The 18,964-nt window shown below is 43.3% G+C and overlaps 1 protein-coding gene across 1 annotated transcript in view; it reads left to right on the top strand.

Moving 5' to 3' along the window:
- The window catches only part of LOC128732933 (dynein axonemal heavy chain 10), a 254,416-nt gene that overhangs the window by 142,555 nt on the left and 92,897 nt on the right, over positions 1-18,964 (top strand). The window contains 8 exon segments of the mRNA XM_053826409.1: positions 6,237-6,317; positions 6,744-6,939; positions 7,095-7,246; positions 7,871-7,952; positions 8,334-8,442; positions 8,765-8,885; positions 8,955-9,124; positions 9,314-9,455. Of these exon segments, the coding sequence (XP_053682384.1) occupies positions 6,237-6,317; positions 6,744-6,939; positions 7,095-7,246; positions 7,871-7,952; positions 8,334-8,442; positions 8,765-8,885; positions 8,955-9,124; positions 9,314-9,455 (1,053 nt within the window).

Raw genomic sequence — 18,964 nt, 5'->3', positions numbered from 1 at the left:
AAACTTCCTGAGAAGTTGTGCCTTGATAATGCAAGAGCTCCGCAATAGCAGAGCAGATGCGCTGAACTTTCAGGTTCAGAGTTACAAAAGCGGCAGGTGTCGGATGATACCTTGCCAATATTCTTTAAATGATAAAGAGCGGGGCTGTGTCCTGTTAGGATTCCCGTGATCGTGCGTAGTTCACTACGAGTTAAATGGAGTAGTTTTTTAGCTACTGCAGGGTTTGGGTAGAGAAACTGTTTGGTTTGTCTACAACCCTGTGTTTGATTCCAACGGGATGCTGTTTCTAGCTTTTCCCATGTCATCAGTTCGCCTTTCACGGCGGATGTGGAGGTGCCCAGAAACGGTTCAGGACCAATAAATTACTGAGCTGATCCTTGTCTTGCTAGGTTGTCAGCAAATTCATTGCCCTTGATTCCGCAGTGACCGGGCACCCAAAGTAATAAAACTTTGTTTTGGCGGGAGAGCTCCCTCAATGCTGTGCTGCACACCCAAACTAATTTGGGCACGCATTTGGCGGACTTGAGTGCCAGTAGTGCTGTTTGGTTGTCCGTGAAGATACCGATTTTCGCATGCCTGTTTCAAGCATATTGTTGCACAGATGTATATCGCATATACTTCTGCTTGAAAAATGGTGGTTTCCCTGATGCCGGGTCCGTAGGCTCCGGAGCCTGTGCAGGCCCCCATTTTTGAACCATCTGTAAAAAAGCAGAACATTGAGCGATCTGTTTCAATCACCTCATATGGAACGTCCATATTGGGCCGGGCTTCCATGCAGTCAGAGACTGAAGTTACTAAGGGTGTCAGATTGAACTCCCGAAGTATGCGAAGATGACCGATTTGGTAACCTTCGAGAACAGTTTTACTCCTTTGCAACCGTAGTGCGCCGAGCCCTGCTTCCTTCTTCACATGAAGATGCAAAGGCAGTAAGCATAGCATTGCCTCCATGGCTGCAGTAGGTGTTGTACGCATGGCACTGGTAACTGTAAGACAGGCCAGGCGCTGGACTTTGTTTAGTTTGGCTTGGGCTGTCACCTCATTCACCTTTGGCCACCATACGACTGCAGCATAGGTTATCCTAGGCCGTGCAATAGTAGTATATGACCAGAAGGCTAGTTGAGGTTTCAATCCCCAGGTTTTGCCAAACAGTGACCTGCATGCCCAGATAGCCGAAGTTGCTTTCTTAACAGCATAATCTAGGTGGGCAGCCCAGTTCAGTTTTTTATCGAGAATTATTCCGAGGTGTTTGACTTCATTACTGAAGCCCAGTCTGACACCATTCAGTATAGGAGGAGTAATGGTATGTTTCCTTCGCCTAGTGAATGGTATAACGACTGTTTTGGTGGGGCTAACATTAAGTCCCTCTTGTGAGCACCATAACATGGTGGTGTTTAGAGCTCCTTGCAAGCGACTTGACAATACTGCGTCAAACTTTCCTCTGACGATAAGTACAACGTCGTCGGCGTAAGCAATGCTCTCATAACCAAGCTGTGATAGCTTGTGAAGGAGTGCGTCGGCCACCAGTGACCAGAGCAGGGGGGAGAGAACTCCTCCCTGTGGACATCCTTTGATCACCGAAATCGTGACCGACGTATCGCCCAATGATGCTGTAATTTGTCTGCTCGAGAGCATTGCTTGAATCCAGGTCGTTGTAGTGTGGTCGATTCTCTTTTGACAGAGAGCCGTATTAATTGACGTTACGAAAGGACGTGTTATCAAAAGCGCCTTCAATATCCAGAAAAGCACAAAGTGCCGTCTCTTGATATTTGAGCGGTTCCTCAATTAACGTCACTAAACAGTGCAGTGCGGTTTCCGTAGATTTACCGTATTGGTATGCATGTTGATTTACATGTAACGGAGAGTTTTTTAAAAACTCATTGCGGATATAGTTATCCGTGATTTTCTCCATCAGCTTAAGAAGCGTTGAAGTAAAACTTATCGGTCTGAAAACCTTAGGCATGGTTTTGTCTTTTTTGCCTGCCTTAGGTATGAACACCACCCTTACTTTCCGCCAATTCTTCGGGATATACCCCAAAGTGAGACTGGCTCGAAAGAGGTTCATGAGCTCGGACATTATAACATCGTCCGTTTTTTGTAAGAAAATGGGTAGAATACCATTCGGACCTGGAGATTTCATTGGTTCAAAACAGCTGAGTGCCCAATTGATCGAAGCCTCCGTAAACAATCGGCGTGCAAGTGGAACCGAATCATTTGGCACATTGTGTAATGACCCATTCCACTGTTGCCCGCCTATGTCTTGTCCAGTGGTCACTGTCGAACCAGGGAAGTGCGTGTTCATCAGAACTTCCAGAGTTTCCCTGGTGGTAACAATGAGACTCCCATCTTCTTTTTTCAATTGCCCTTGACCATTGCAGTGGTCCTTGGACATCGCTTTCTGCAGACGCGTAGCCGCTGGCAGAGTTTGGATGCTTTCGCAAAATTTAACTCGTGATTTCCTTTTGGCTTTGCGTAGCTCAGTGTTGTATTTGGTGAGGGAAGCTCTGTAGTCTTCCCAGTTAGACGTGATTTTGGCCCTGTTGAACAGACGCCTTGCCTTCCGACGGAGATTGCTAAGCATCTCATTCCACCAGGGCACATCACGGTAAACTGTTCGCGTGTTTATGGGACAGTTTGTGTTATACGCGTCTGTGATCCTACATTGCAGGTCACTAGCGGCGATATCCAGCTCAACTGGAGTTCGTATATTATTGTGACAGGAGTTACGTGAGGCTATCAGATGATCCCTGAAGGAACTCCAACTGGTTTTCCTCGGATTCCTGAATTGTTCTCTCTTTAGAGGATTAGCCTCGATGTCGAAAATGATATGTCTGTGGTCTGACAAACTTGGTTCATCAGAGACATGCCAATTTTTGACTTTCTCAGCAATAGAGGCGCTACATACAGTAAGGTCTAGGACCTCTTGTCTGATAGCGTTTATAAAGGTGGGGTCATTCCCTATATTGATTACATTGACATCGTTAGAAGTAAGATATTCAAGTAGGTACTCACCCCTGTTATTTGTGTCCGAGCTGCCCCATATCGTGTGGTACGCATTTGCGTCGCAGCCTATCACGTACGGCTTGTTGACTGCCCTGCAGTACCGCACAAGTTCAGCAACCTCGGGCGGTGGTATTCCGTCCTTGTCCCCTGGAAAGTAGGCAGACGCAACGACTATCTCCTGCTTCCCTCTAGTCGTCGGGACTACCACCGTAATGGCAACGACATTGCGTTGGATGAATTCTGTAATTGGAGAAAATGTTATTTTCTTATTTAACAGAATGGCAGTCCTCGGCTTGGACTGTGTGTTGCAATATATCAACTTACCATTAGCGCCGGATAGACCGAGGATCGTGGTATCGTTGATCCATGGCTCCTGAATCAAAGCAGCACTCAGCTGCTCATTGGTGAACCTTCGGCTTAGGACACTAGATGCGCCCTTGGCATGGTGGAGGTTCACCTGAACGCAGCGAAAGCTGCTCATTTTGTGGCAGGATTACCGTTTTCAGCTTGATCCAATGATGGATCGAGCCTTGGCGTACGGATAGCAGCAGCGTTTTCGCTGAGTTGAGCGGCCGAGTCGCCCACACCGGCAGGCTTCGGTTGCTGCAGGCGACAGGCCACAGATGTCCGACCCGCACTTAACGGCGGGTTGAGCCTCTGAGGTGCGCTATCGACTGGTGGTTGCTACGTACGCCTCTCGCGAGGTTTTCGCTGCGCCCGTCTAGTCTTCGCAGGAGTGCATTGTTTAGGTGGCGGCGGGGCACTTCCGGATGGAAGTTCCGCACTTTCCAACCTCAACGTTGCGGGATTGCATGGTCTTGGTGGTGGCGGGGCGCTCCCAGAAGGGAGTTCCGCTCGTACCTACCTCGACTGAAAGCGAGCTGAAAGCATCCACTATTTCCCTGTATGTGCACTCCGAGGGTGGTTTTGGTGTCGAAGGACCCGCGCAGGCTCGGCTGCGTAGTCTCTTTTTGGTGGGACCTTTGCTGCTGATACTCTGGGACGCCGTATCAGCAGATCGTTGTCTTTTGGTAACGACCAGGTCCCGCTGGGCAGGCTGATCGGCCAGCAGAAGGGCGAGTTCCTCCGCTTCCTCCTTTGAGTAGCCCTTGCTACGATACCACTTCTGCCGTCGCCGTTGCGCATTGGAGAGACGCTTGGCTACATCTCCGGAAGCCTCAGGTTGCTCCTTGACTTCAGGCAGCGTTGCTGGATCGGGAAGGTTATCCGCGTCACTCTCCGCATTCCCTGTTGGTGAGTTTAGGATCAGGGATAAAGCCGAGAGTCCTCCTGCCAGCGACATGCTGTCGAGGTTAAAGTTCTCTTCCATCCCTGTGTCCATCACTCCACCAGTATCGACCGTGCCGATCGGAGTGCGCACTTCCAGTTTACCGTCGTGCGCCTCCTCTACACCTACTCCGGTGTTTATTACCAACGCTTGAGGGTCGTTGGTTGCCCCATCAGTTATTTTTGTAAGGTTATCCATGGCGATGGTTGTACTCTGCTGGGGAGCCCCCCAAGCATTCATCCCTAGGCACGGGTCGCATTACAACGAGGATTGGGGTCCTCTTCCGCATTTTGCTCAAAATGTAGCATGCTTCTGGACTACTTGCTACATTGAGAGCAAAAGATTTTTACAAGATTTGCCGCGGAAGAGACTCGATGTGCGGTTTCGAATGGATCCACCACAAATTTGCCATGGAGCCATCCGGAGCCGCCCGCCGAGCGACAAATCTTAACACTCCTCCTTTATCCTGGCTTGTGACAGACAGCTCGGGTCCCGATCCAATTTCCCCATCACCCGTTCACTCTTTTTTAGGGAGCCACACGTGGCAGTTCATTAGCAAAGGTCCGTCACTGGCGGAGTTAACGGAATAGTTGTTCTAGCTCTTCATGATTGCTGTCGTGGTCATCTCATTCCGCCCCCGTCGCTACTTGGCCAAATTCTCCAAGATGGTAATGCTTAAATAGCTTTTCCAAGCTCTTTTTTCTTCTCCATTGCATGTCGGCAGTCCCCATCAAACCAAACATCTTATGCACTCGTGCTAGAATATTCTGGTTCAACGATCTTCGAGGGTCGAAGCATATAAATCCACGGAGGAAGGTAGAGCTTCATCCAGCATCCGCGCGCAGTTCCCGGCAACTCGCGGGTTGTCTAATTGTCGAAGGTTTATGGTATCGAAGGAAGAAGACAGGTTTGTGGCGAGGAATATACCCAAGTAGCAATTTGGGTTTTATTACAGTCTTGTGATGACTTTTATGACTAAAGTTGGTCAAGAAAACCACAATAAGTGCGTAAAAAACTCACATTGTTACTTGGGTATCATCAATAGTTTCGAGGGCATATGTACTGCTCGATAATGATCCGAATCGATATCCGCACCTCGTAGGGAGAGTATGTTAATGATGTTCGAGTAAAACCGGCTATCGATGAGAACGTGGTTAATCTGGTACATCTTCATTAATCTGTGTGTCTACAGTAGCAGAAATAGGCTAGTAGTATTCCCCCACCGCAACGTCAGCAACTGCCGATGGGGCCACTATAGTTGGGGCTTTAATACTCAAACTAAAATTGTACTAAATTAATTAAAAGTCATTGTTATTATGAGTTTTAGAAGTAAGTCAACCAAACCGTAAACACATTTCTAGAGAGTTATTGTTAAAAGTTTGAAATAATAAAATATTTCCTGTTAAATAACCGAGAACGGTTAAAAATAAGGTTCTAGAAAAATTAGGCCAATTATGAATATAATATTTATTCCTAATTTACCAAAATAGTTATAAAATTAAATATCCAATTCTGGTTAGTTGCATAAATTTTCTTGTGAAATCACTTGAATAAACATAAATGTAAGAGTAAATGTCATCTTTACGGGAGATTTAATTTCCTTTCAACAGCATTCAAAGACACCCTCCACCAGCCCATATTTTAAGGATAGGTAGGTGAATATCGCCAATGGCTGCAATATATTTTTATTATGCTGAGTACAGGTCTTCTTCGTTGCGAATGCCAGAAGCCGAAAATACCAGTGGTGCCAAATTGTCGGCGTTCGCACCGCGTTGTTGTACTGTTGAAAACCTTGAAACGCGATTCATCGCGGCACAACCGGGAAGAATAACTGATTTGACGGAAAAACTGACCAACCGATAATATAGCAAATAGCTGCCCTGCCAACACGGGCACACTCTCATTTATATTTATTTCCCCTGACCTGCTCTACCTTGTACCGTTGCAGATTCGTCCTTGGCGGTGTCGACGACATAATGCAAACGCTGGAGGAAAACTCAATGAATCTCCAATCGATGGCGGCTTCACAGTAATTACAATTGATTGCACTTTTGCACGAGCAACAACGACGACGTGCGGCCAAACGAACCTCCGCCGGGAATACGATTTAATATTAAAATTTTCAATTTGCGTAACCATGAAATATGCACCGAAAGTTACCACCCGGATGTCAGGTTCATTTGTCCGGTGTCGCGAGCCATGGCACGAGGATTTGACCAAACGCGTGACTCATTGCATTTCTTTTTTCAATTTCGCCCAGTACAATTTTTTGTCAGCTAATAATAATTGATTTCGGAAGAGTCCAACTAGCCTTCCGAACGGACCAAGCGACCGAACAGATAACGAGATAAACTCCAAAGTATTAAAACAGACACTGGTTTGGTACAGACTCGTAGCAAAGGCTATCATTTTTCCCGCTACCCACATTGCTAACCATTCCGTTCTCCCTGTCTAGATTTATTGGCCCATTCCTGCCGACGGTACAGCGGTGGGAGAAACACTTGACGCTGATCTCCGAAATCATCGACGAGTGGCTTGCCGTCCAGCGGAAGTGGCTCTACCTGGAGGGAATATTTATTGGCGGTGATATAAGTGCCCAATTACCGGAAGAGGCGGAAAAATTTAACAAGATCGACGAGGAGTTTCAAGAGGTAAATAAGAATCTAACTGCCGTATGGATTGTACTGTCTATACCGACGCTTTCGGTACGGATGATACTCCACTCCTCGAGTAGTCGTCAATACTATCACTGGGGCGACGAGTAAATATTATTGCCATGTCCTGATGCAGCTTTGCGGCCTTTCAGATAATGGCCAACAGTGCCGCAAATCCGCTTGTGGTGGATGTTTGCCTGGTACCGGGACGGCTCGAGGATTTCCTCCGCCTGGAGTCCGAACTGGATGGATGTCAGAAGTCGTTGAACGATTATCTGGAGCACAAGAGAATGCTGTTTCCGAGGTGAGTTTTTGGTGGATTGCATTGTGGCGCTTCTAACTGATGGGATTTGTCTGTCTACTCCTACAAGTTCGATAACGAGTGTTTTACATATGTGCCTATTTGAGAGTGTAAATAGTATAGAATTTTACGAACATGCTCGAAATTAATTTATACTAATTTTAACCAATTTTCGCCTTGCAAAACTTTTACTAAATTACGTTACGTAAGCAATGGGGAATAACGGACTATTTGCGAAACAATCCGTAAAACATTTGCTGTCATTAGAAAAGTATTAACCCAATCATCGTCTATACAATGTAATATGTCTAACAAAAACAGACGTTGAAAGTGAATTATCCTTCTAACAATGTCTAACCTTACTTCAACGTCAGTTCCGTAAATGAAGATTAACCCTTAATGAGCATCGAAAGTATAGCAAACGCTCCAGGATACAGGCAGCGTCTCGGGTGAGAGCAAAACGATGCTTTCCAATAATTAGCTCTCAGAGGCCTAATGTACTAGAAACTTTTCAACAGACGTTAGTCCGAACGTGCTAATAAATTTATACATCTTGGAAAAATAATAAACAGCCAAAGCGCTAGCATGCGACAAGATAAACCTATTAATTTCCGTTAATTTGTTTAGGTTCTACTTTATCTCGACGGAGGAGCTTCTATCCATTCTCGGCAGCAGCGAGCCCACGTGCGTTCAGGAACACATAATCAAGGTAAGGAGTTACCGTTTCGACCAGTCTTCCGCTAAACTTTCGCAATTCGATCACCCGCTGGGCATGCAGAAGCATAATCCACTTTTCCTACCGAATAACAATTGGTAGCCTGACTCGGAATCGTATCTTAAGCTCCTGATTGGCCATTATCCGCTAAGTTTCAGCTGCGTTAATGAAATTTACACACTTTTTACGAGCTCAATGCGTGCCGCGCGGCCCTCCGACGAGTGGCTCGTTTATTGTTCGTAATTTGCGCTTCGTTGCCGCCAGATGCCGGCCGTATCGCTGAAGCGTCTGAAGTTTTTATCGACTCTCAAGATATTGTTTTTTTCTCTCTCTCTCTCTCTTCTCTACGTATATGTTTGTTTGTTTTTTTTACAGATGTTCGATAACATAAAATCTTTACGATTCGCTAAAGATCGTTCCGACACGCCGATTGTCACCGCCATGATATCCGCCGAAGGGGAAGTTATGGATTTTGAGCAGCATGGTAAGTGAGCCGACCGGCTGTCCTTTGGGTGGGAGTCGCGAAGCGCACCAGCACACGTTCGGTACACGGTTTGTCCGAAAAATTCTTATCCTATTTAATAGGGTCACGTTCGGTCGTCATTTTAAAAAAGAAAAAAATAAGAAGGGAGGGATCCGGCCAACTTTATGTTTCAATTGCTCCGATAACGACCGGCTCTGCCAAGTGTCGATTTTCGAACGCTTACTTAGCAATCGAAGCATGAGTGGTTCTTTGAATGAATGATTTTTTTTTTTTCAAAATAAATTGAATTTTTATTACTTTTCGGTAATATTTCTCTCATCAGTACCAGTTTCGGAACGCGTCGAAAGTTGGATGACCGATGTACTAAACGAAATGCGTTCAACTAATCGTTTCATTACCAAGAAAGCTATCTACTATTACGGCAAGGATAGGGAGCGTAGCAGGTACTATCCGGATCTACTTTGTTTTGAAGTATAATATTACACTAAACCATTGATTTTGCTTTTAAATAGGCCCGACTGGATTATGCTATACCAGGGGATGGTTTGCCTAGCTGCCAATCAGGTCTGGTGGACAGCCGAAGTAGAGGAAGTATTCGCCAAGGTGAAGAAAGGCAATAAGCGTGCGATGAAGGAATACTTGGAAGCGCAAAATCGCCAACTGGACGATTTGGTTGTGAAAGGTAACGATCCAATAGTTTAAACACGAAACTTTTATTCCCGGTAGACCCGGTTTGAACCGCAAAGCAGTTTCCCATTCATATTTAAAGAAATGTCATACGAATGTTTCAAATCAGTCGGAATAAGTTTCGATTAAAGCTTTTCCTCTGATATTTAGCATGCAAATCTTTAAAATGTGATTCCATTTGCAGTTAGAGCAGACCTTTCACCGAACGATCGACTAAAGTTTAAAACCATCGCCACTATTGATGTTCACGCGAGAGATATCATTGAAGGATTTGTACGGGACAGCATCCTAGACGGTCAGGAGTTTGGATGGGAGAGTCAACTGAGGTGAGTTATAGAGATTGCTGACATTTATTTTACGCACACTACGCCACGTATATGCATATATGCGATTTGTTTTTATCGTTAACTAGCTGACCCGACAAACTTCGTGTTGCCACAAATTAACCTGTGTTGTACATAAATCATGAATCTCGGATGATCTTTGTCACAATCTAGAGTTTTGTAAGTTTCAGAGGAGTTCAACTTTAGATGATTCATTTTGGCAGTTACGTATCTATGAAAGCATCCCAGATAACCAATAAGCATCACCAAAGCTATTCAAATGTAGACCAATAAGCATTTAAGTCGCCTTAAATGCTATTTTAGCAAAATATACAGCAACTTTACTGATAACCTTCTTATAGTGCTGACAATGCTAATTTACAGCTAATTGCCGACACGAAGAATTTGAATACAATTTTGGATGCCAATTTACAACACCTATGCAGTCAAAAAGCTAATATACAACAACGTGCAGTATAAAATGCCAGATACGCTGATTTGCTGCTTATGTTAATGCTTATTAGTTACCAGTAATGGGTAGTTTAATATACAAATTTGCAATTTTTCCACACAGTAAAGTAGAAAACAACTCCCCTGTCCCCTCATTGCATAGCCAGAAAGCGGATAGTAATATTCACCATGATTGTACAACATTTCGCCGAATATCATTTTGCGAAAAACCTTGAGCGGAATGTACCATTTCACGTAAAAATTTTTTGTGGAAAGTACCATTTCGCGATGCTCTCGTTACTCGCTGTCGCTCGTTCCAGGAAACCCAGGTAGACCTAGGAAAACAAATCAACCTAGACGGTAGTGATTTCTGCGGGGAGTTGTCACCCCCCAGTGGGCGGCGCTTCCGACGGCGGGTCGCCGGTAACACTCGCGGCCGTCTCGTCCTGAATGATCTAGAGTTACTATAGATAGTTTCTGTGGTCTTGTTATTGACTAATGTTTTATGGAAGAGTCACGAATTTCTCGAGTTCGATTAGTTTTTGAGTTTCGCAAAACAGGGGTGAGAGTTCTCTAACTATCATAAAATAAATTCAAGACTCCAAAATCTCCCACATGCCAAATTTGGTTCCATTTGCTTGATTAGTTCTCAAGTTATAAGGATATTTGAATTTCATTTGTATGGGAGCCCGCCCTCCTAAACAGGGGAGGGGTCTTAATTCATCATAGAAAAAATTTCTGCCTCCTAAAAGCCCCACATGCCAAATTTGGTTCCATTTGCTTGATTAGTACTCAAGTTATAAGAAAATTTGTATGGAAGCCCCTTAAAAGGGGAAGGGGTCGTAATACACCATAGAAAAAATTTCTGCCATCTAAAACTCCCACATGCCAAATTTGGTTCCATTTGCTTGATTAGTTCTCGAGATAAGAGGAAAATTGCATTTCATTTGTATGGAAGCCCACCCTCTTAAAGGGGAGATGGGTCATAACTCGCTTTCTAAAGAGGAGAGGGGTCTTAATTCACCATAGAAAAAAATCTTACCTCCAAAACCACTTACATGTCAAATTCGGTTCCAATTGATTGATTAATTCTCGAGTTATGAGGAAATTTGTTTTACATTTGTGTAGGAGCCCCCCCTCCTAAAGTGGGGAGGGGTCCTAATTCACCATAGAAAATATTCTTGCCTACAAAAACACCCACATGCTAAATTTGGTTCCATTTGCTTGATTAGTTCTAGAGTTATGAGGAAATTTGTATTTCGTTTGTATGGGAGCCCCCCCTCCTAAAAAGGTAAGGGGTCCCAATTCGTCATATAAAAATTGGTTGCCTCCAAAAACACCACATGCCAAATATGGTTCAATTTGCTTGATTAGTTCTCGTATTATGTAGAAATTTGTATTTCATTTGTGTTGAAGCCCCCCGTCTTAAAGTGGGGAGGGTTCCTAATTCATCATAGAAAATATTTTTGCCTCCAAAAACCTCCACATGCCAAATTTGGTTCTACTTGCTTGATTAGTTCTCGAGTTATGAGGAAATTTGTGTTTCATTTGTATGGGAGCCACCCCCTCTCTAAAGGGAGAGGGGTCATTATTCCCCTCCGAAAAAGGGTAGGGGTCTCAGTTCACCATAGAAAAAAAAATTGCCTGCAAAAACACACACATGCTAAATTTGATTCCATTTGCTTAATTAGTTCTCGAGTTATGAGGAAATTTGTGTTTCATTTGTATGGGAGCCCCCCCTCTTAGTAGGAGGAGGGATATCTAACCGTCATAAGAACCTTCCCTGGCACCAAAAACCCCTACATGCAAATTTTCACTCCGATCGGTTCAGTAGTTTTCGATTCTATAAGGAACATACGGACAGACAGACAGACGAACAGACACACAGACAGAAATCCATTTTTATAGGTATAGATTTTTTCTCATGACAACATCGCCACTAACACAGTCACCCTAACCCTAACACAGTCACCCATAGGGATTTTGCTACACACACATGCAAGACATCTGTTAGGCACACATTGCATATTTTCCTATTCGATGCAGCAAAAACGTGCTGGATAAAGTTATCATTTTGTCTAAAATTATTCATCATTTCAGAGCAACTAATCGAAGTAACCGACAAATGTTCCCTGAAATATATGCTGACTTTTGGTAACTAGGGTTTCGGTGAATTCGCGTTAAATCGATGTCCCAAATATACTGTTTTTTGAAGCAGTATACGGCATAGACCAAGTTGAGAGTAACGGAATATAAAATTGGTTTTAGCATAATAAATTGCTTTCTTAGCCGAAAGCAACTGCTGGCTACTGATATTTTTTTAGTTTTATCCCGCTAACATAGGTCATAGTTACAATTTTGATCATTGCTACCGCGTCTTAGCTTATTTGTTGAAAACATTTTTTTATTCAGTAAACAGATATGTTACCTTGCCATATGTATGAAGCAATTTGTAATTCCTGTTTTAAATGAAGAAAATAAATCATTTAAAAACTTTTGCTCTTCCCAGCCCGTGTGTTTTATATGGAGCTGTCACTTTTGCCTACCCAACAGATCTCCAATACATATGCACTCTGCAAACACCCTATTAGCAATCCTTACAGTTTTTTAACCATTCAACCATAATCATTTTGCATAGTGTTGCATAATAATCTCTTTCCCGACCAATAATCTTAGCTCTAATGCTACAAATTACAAGTCATTTATCTGTCAAAGTTTGTATTCTTTCTTAGAAAAGTACTCAACGAAAAATGGGTATATTGTAATTTACTTGTCTGACTCTGTCGCGGTCCAAGGTAAACTTTTTTATAAATTGGAGTTTTTTTCGTGCGAAGAATGATAAACTAGATGAAACTGGGAAAACTTCGATTTGAACTTTTTGTGGAGGGATAAAAAATAGACATGATACTATGCAAAAAACACTTGGGTACCAACCGAGAGAGTGTGGGTCGGAGTCCCATCTGCTATTGAACGACTCGATATATTTTTGGTTCCATATCAAAATTTACCAGTTTTTAATTTTTTGCACCAAAAAAACTCCACTTTACAAAAAAGGCAAATCTTAGTTAGTGGCATCCTATTACGGAAGGCTTAACCATATGTTTCAACGGATCAACATGATTTTTTCCCAGGCAATTCAAAAACAACAAACTTAGTACAGTTTCCTTCGCATTGCATTAGGGTTATGGAAGGAGAAGCCCAAGTCGATATCGTGTGCACAGATTTAAAGACGGCATTCGATCGCTTTGATCACTGTATTTTATTGGCAAATATACCTTGTGAGTCGAGCTCTATCTGTAGAAACAGGAGGTCATGAATCGCAATGTTCCACAAACTTCTCGGGGTACCTCAAGGGAGTAACCTGGGGCCATTATTTTTTCATTATTTTTAACGAAATCTGCCATGTTATACTATCAAATCGATTTCTCATCTCTGCCGTCGATCTCATATTGGACCCAGCTAGCATTTTTATATGTAGGGATATAAAAGTTACTCTATCTTTCGCAGTTATGACTGCTGAAAGAAATTTCATTGAGTGGTGAATTACCAGTCGATAAAACAGTTTAGTATAAAAATTACAAATCAGCATTTCGTACAGATATACATGCTAATGAATCCTATTTGATGTGCAAAAATTGGCATATCTGTACTATTTTGGAGGCGATATACGTAATGATGAATAATTACACGCGTTTTATCTATATACGTATTTATATATTTCCGTACATTGATGTACGATTTGGCGCTAGCTGGGTACTTTTTCGTAAGTTCGACAGCAGATTGTATCGAACTGCAGCTGCATTTAAATGAAATGACGTTCCTCTAGTGCCAATTTCATAAAACCGCTAATAAAACTGAGCTCTACCAGAACTTCCTGATGACCGCTTTAAACCACTGACCTTTCTGAGTGGCCCACTCTACTGAAGGTTTTTATAACCTCTTGATGTATCAGGTTATAAGCTTAAGTAGTCGTATCATGCTCTGCTAAAAGCAGCAATTAAACTGCTTAAGCTTTCGCTGCTTGACAGCCACCGCCATAATTCAATAAAGCTTTTAACTTTTTGCTTTACGCTCTAGCAAAAAACTAAATCTGTCCGCCAGCTTTGTCAACTTAAAAATACATCCATGACCAGAAAAGTCTTTGTTCGATTTAGTTTATAGCGACCGTAATCAAATATTTCATGAAATATTTGATAAATTTTGAGCACTCTCCGTTGTTTTGCAGCATATGCGCATTAAATGTTATCGTGCATATTGATATGATAGGTAGATAAAATCAACGCGCCATTGAAACTTTGCAATTTTCCAAAACTAAATAAATTCAGTTCGTCTATATCAATTTCTAGCAAAATCATTTTAGGTGCTTCCTGTGACAGGAAAACCGCTTGATAACAACTTCAAACAAACACATTGCTTTGATGAATTTTTGTTTGCGAGCTAAACCAAAATATGGCAATATGGCCTCGCATATAAAAATGATTTTGGTGTTGAACTCTAATATTCTTCATAATAGCAGCAATAAATCTGTTTGGTCAGGATGTTACCATTCTAATAGCTCGAGAAAACTAACATATTTATTGCGTTTAAACAAGCAACCGTAATAAGATCAATTTCGATTGGTGCATCATATTGTATTGCTACACCACACTTATGGTAAGTTTAGAGAAAACTTGGTGCAGCCCACAAATTTTATCGTGGTAATATAAGCTTATTTACTTTAGTGGCAACGGTCCGTTACCGATCCTGCGCCGAACGAATTATGGTCCTCCAGTACCGTCGGTCCTGGGCTGCCGTTCTCCAATCCTCACGTGCATCGTCTTTGACAGCACACACTCACCGGGCGCGGGGTCTGCCTCGGAGTCTACGCCCTCTTCCTAGTTCTCTGCAGAAAATAGTTTTGGCTACTCTTTCATCGGGCATTCTGGCCACGTGTCCAGCCCACCGCAGCCTGCCACATTGCACTACCTTCACTATATCAACATATTTGTATATTGCCGCCGCTATATGCAGTATGTTTGCATCGAAATTCTCTAGCGTGTTTTGCAACGAAGTGCTTACTTCTGCACAAATCTCGGACGCCGCAAACCATGTTCCTCGTCTTGGACACTCCTTCGCTTCTATTGACATCGATAACCGCATGATTCTGGCAGCTGCCGCCAAACTGAAGCATTCGTGTTCTCCAGGTCCGGATGGGATTCCGGCAACGCTGATTAAAAAGTGCATCTCTGGCTTGCTCCAACCTCTCACTCATTTGTTTCGCCTATCTCTTTCCACTGGAAGATTTCCAGTTGCTTGGAAACAGGCATTTATGTTCCCTGTTCACAAAAAGGGCGATCGAGAGAATGTCGACAACTACCGGGGAATTTCTGCACTGTGTGCTGCGTCAAAACTATTCGAGCTGGTCGTCATTAAATCAATATTTTCGCATTGCCAACAAGCCATTGCAGACGAGCAACACGGTTTTATCCCTAAACGGTCCAGTTAAGTGCTCTATGATTACGTTTACGAGGAAAAATCAGCCGTTACGTTTTGACTATAATATCAACGGAATTCCAGTTCAACGAGTCGACCATGTAAAAGATCTCGGTGTGTTATTGGATGTTAAATTAACCTTCAAACAGCATATATCGCTCATTGTTGCCAAAGCCTCTAGGCAGTTAGGCTTAATTATGCGAATGACTCGTGACTTCCGCAGTATCGAGTGCTTAGTAACGCTTTACGGGTCGCTTGTTCGGTCTTCATTAGAATATTGCTCTGCTGTATGGATTCCGCACTACAACAATGCTATTCAACGCATCGAAAGCATCCAGCGCCGATTCGTACGCTACGCGCTCCGAATGCTGCCTTGGAGACAGCCCACGAGGAATACACGATACGAGGATCGCTGCCAGCTCATCCGATTAGACACCCTCGAATTGCGCCGAGAAACAGCGCGCGCCATGGTAGTTTCCGATATCCTGACTTCCAACATCGATTGCCCCGACATTCTTCGCCAGATCAATCTGAATGCACCATTGAGAGTGTTGCGAAGGATTCCTCTGCTTAACCTGCCTTTTCGTCGCACCAACTACAGTGCTAATGGCGCCATCACTGGTCTGCAACGTGCATTCAATCGTGTTTCAACAGCGTTTGACTTTCATCTGTCTAAGCAAGTGTTACGTTCTAAATTTGTCTCAATGTTTCGATGTTGGCTGTATTAGTTATTAAGAGCCATTAGGGCATTGTTGCCTGTTGGTAAAGTTATAATAATAATAATAATAATAATAATACTTCGTACAGCCCTTGATTCACGCGTCTGCGCGACACTCCATTTTCCATTTTGCCACTAAGTATAGATCGCAGAATTTTACGCTCAAAAACCTCCAGCACTCACCGATCAGCTTCCTTTAGCGTCCATGATTCGTGTCCGTAAAGGGCCACCGGGAGGATTAGTTTTCTGTAGAGCGCCAGTTTTGTACGAATTTGCAAACTACGGGAATTCAGCTGGCTACGTAATCCGTAGAAAGCCTGATTCGCAGCTGCAACTCGTCGTTTCACTTCGCGGCTTACATCGTAGTCACATGTCACGAGTGTACCAAGGTATATAAATTCCTCCACTACTTCATATCCCAAGCAGCAATGTGAGTTTTATAGTACTCTTATGGTGGTTTTCATGACCAATTTTGGTCTTAAATGCAATCATAAGAGTGTAATAAAACCCAAATTGTTACCTGGGATCGTTCCCCATCTAACTCCACCTCGGCACCAACACAGCTTGGGCTCCCACGTTCCCTACCAGTAGCCATGTACTTTGTTTTGGCGGTGTTAATGGTCAGCCACTTCCCTTTTAAAGCATCTGAAGGCCACTTTCACTGCTCTACGGTTGATTCCGTTGATATCGACGTCATCCGCAAAACCAAGAAGCATGTGAGATTTCGTGATGATAGTTCCATTCCTTTCCACGTTTGCCGTTTTCGTAATGCACCTTCCAAGGCAATGTTGAATAGTAAGTTAGAGAGTGCATCCCCTTGCTTCAGTCCATCCAACGTCATGAAAGCAGCTGAGGTCTCACCCGCTATTTTAACGCATGATTTGGATCCGTCCAGCGTCGCACGAATCAGCGTAACTAGTTTCGTCGGAAAACCATGTTCTAGCATTATCTGCCACAGCTTATTTCGTTTAACTGAATCGTACGCCGCTTTAAAGTCCACAAACAGATGGTGTGTCTGCAAGTTGTACTCCCGGAACTTGTCTAGCAACTGACTCAGGGTAAATATCTGATCCGTCGTGGAGCGACCCTCACGAACACCAGCTAGGTACTGGCCGACGAAGGACTCCGCTAACGGTCTTAGTCTGCAGAACAGGATACGGGAAAGCACCTTGTAGGCAGAATTGAGCAATGTAATTCCTCGATAGTTTTTACACTCCAGTCGATGTCCCTTTTTGAAAATTGGGCAAATAAGGCCATCCAACCACTCCTCCGACATTTGTTCTTCCTCCCAGACAATGATCCGGTGGATTGCTTCGTACAGTCGCGCGCTCCCCGCTTTTAGAAGTTCAGCCCGGATACCGTCCTTTCGAGCAGCCTTACCGTTTTGCAGCTCACTGATTGCCTCTATAACCTCCTCCTGTGTTGGTGGATCCACAGCTTGACCATTGCTTACAATTCTTATTCTGTCCCTGCTGATATCCGCATTTACCTCTCCATTCAACAGTTTCTGGAAGTGTTCCTTCCACCTGGTTGCTACCACCGTTTTGTCGGTAAGCAGATTGCCAGCACTGCCAGCACATCATTGCACATCACAGGCATGGCAAAATTCCTGCATCTCACCGTTTTATAGAAACTCCGTGTGTCGTTGCTGGCGTATCGCTCCGCTGCGTCAGCTAGCACGTGCTCCTCGTACTCGCTTGTTTTAGACGATGGATTCTTTTTTTCGTAGCTCTAGTCTCTCTGTACCTCTCTCTGTCTTGGCGTGTTACCACAGTGAGCATGCGACTTCTGGCCTGGTTCTTTTCATCTGTCACTCTCTGGCATTCGGCATCAAACCAGCTGTTACGCTGTCTTCCACGCGTCGTGCCTACCACCTCTCTTGCAGCTGTTTCGATGGAACTATGGATGTTCCTCTACTCATTTATATCTTCTCCTTCTACCTGCTGCTCTGCGATTCGCTGTTCAAGCTTTCTGGCGTACTGCACTGCTACGCCGTCTGCCATTAACCGGACTGGAGAACAGGCGCTCTAGTTCGCACCTCCTAGCTTAGCTGCTCCAGTAAGTACTTGAAGCATTTCCGGCTAAGGCCATCGACCGTCATCATTTGACTTAGATCTGCGTGGAGGCGCTACGTGGGAGCTTGAGAGAGCCAGAGCTATATTTGACGCTCCTTCCAGGTAACTCTCTCCATTTCATACCCAAACAAAAACTACTTATTTGCTCAAAATAACTTCAGAGGAAAGGTTATAGGAAATTAAATGCGTTTTCAGAAAAAATAAACTGAAAGATAAAACTTTGCAAAATCACGATAAAAATTATAGAATGTAGACTATCTCAAAACTGTCCCCTCCGATTTGACTCATTTTTTTAAGATGCCCTAAAATCTGATAAAGAACTATTTATGGACACTCTTTGGGATTTTTTATATTTCCAAATTTAAAAACTGTGTTAACCCTTTATAAGGCAGTGGCAACTATATTGCCACCAACAAAAATTTTTTATTTTGCTTCTATAATTATATTGATGTCATTATAGACGCAATACAAATATTTTTCGTTGGTGGCAAAATAATTACCACGGCCTTATAAAGGGTTAATACAAAAATTGTCATAAAAATAAATCATGTTATTTCAAAAATCGTCCTCGTAACAACTCCGTAATTATTCTCTTCTTCCAAGTACCTATGGTCGGTGTTAAGTCAGACCGAACCAAGTGACAAAACTCTGATTTCGAGAAAAACGCGTTCAAAGTTTGCTGCTCTGCATGGTTTATAGCTATCAATCGTTCAAAGTCAACTCTTAACTCTGGCTGTTTGCAACATTTATATGGTCTGATTAGAGTAAAATGTAAAATGTAGTAAATTAAAATGTAG

The sequence above is a fragment of the Sabethes cyaneus genome, chromosome 1 (genome assembly GCF_943734655.1).
Source record: "Sabethes cyaneus chromosome 1, idSabCyanKW18_F2, whole genome shotgun sequence".
NCBI lineage: Eukaryota > Metazoa > Arthropoda > Insecta > Diptera > Culicidae > Sabethes > Sabethes cyaneus.
Note: the sequence above shows the minus strand (reverse complement) of the source record. Positions and strands in the feature narration are given on the sequence as shown.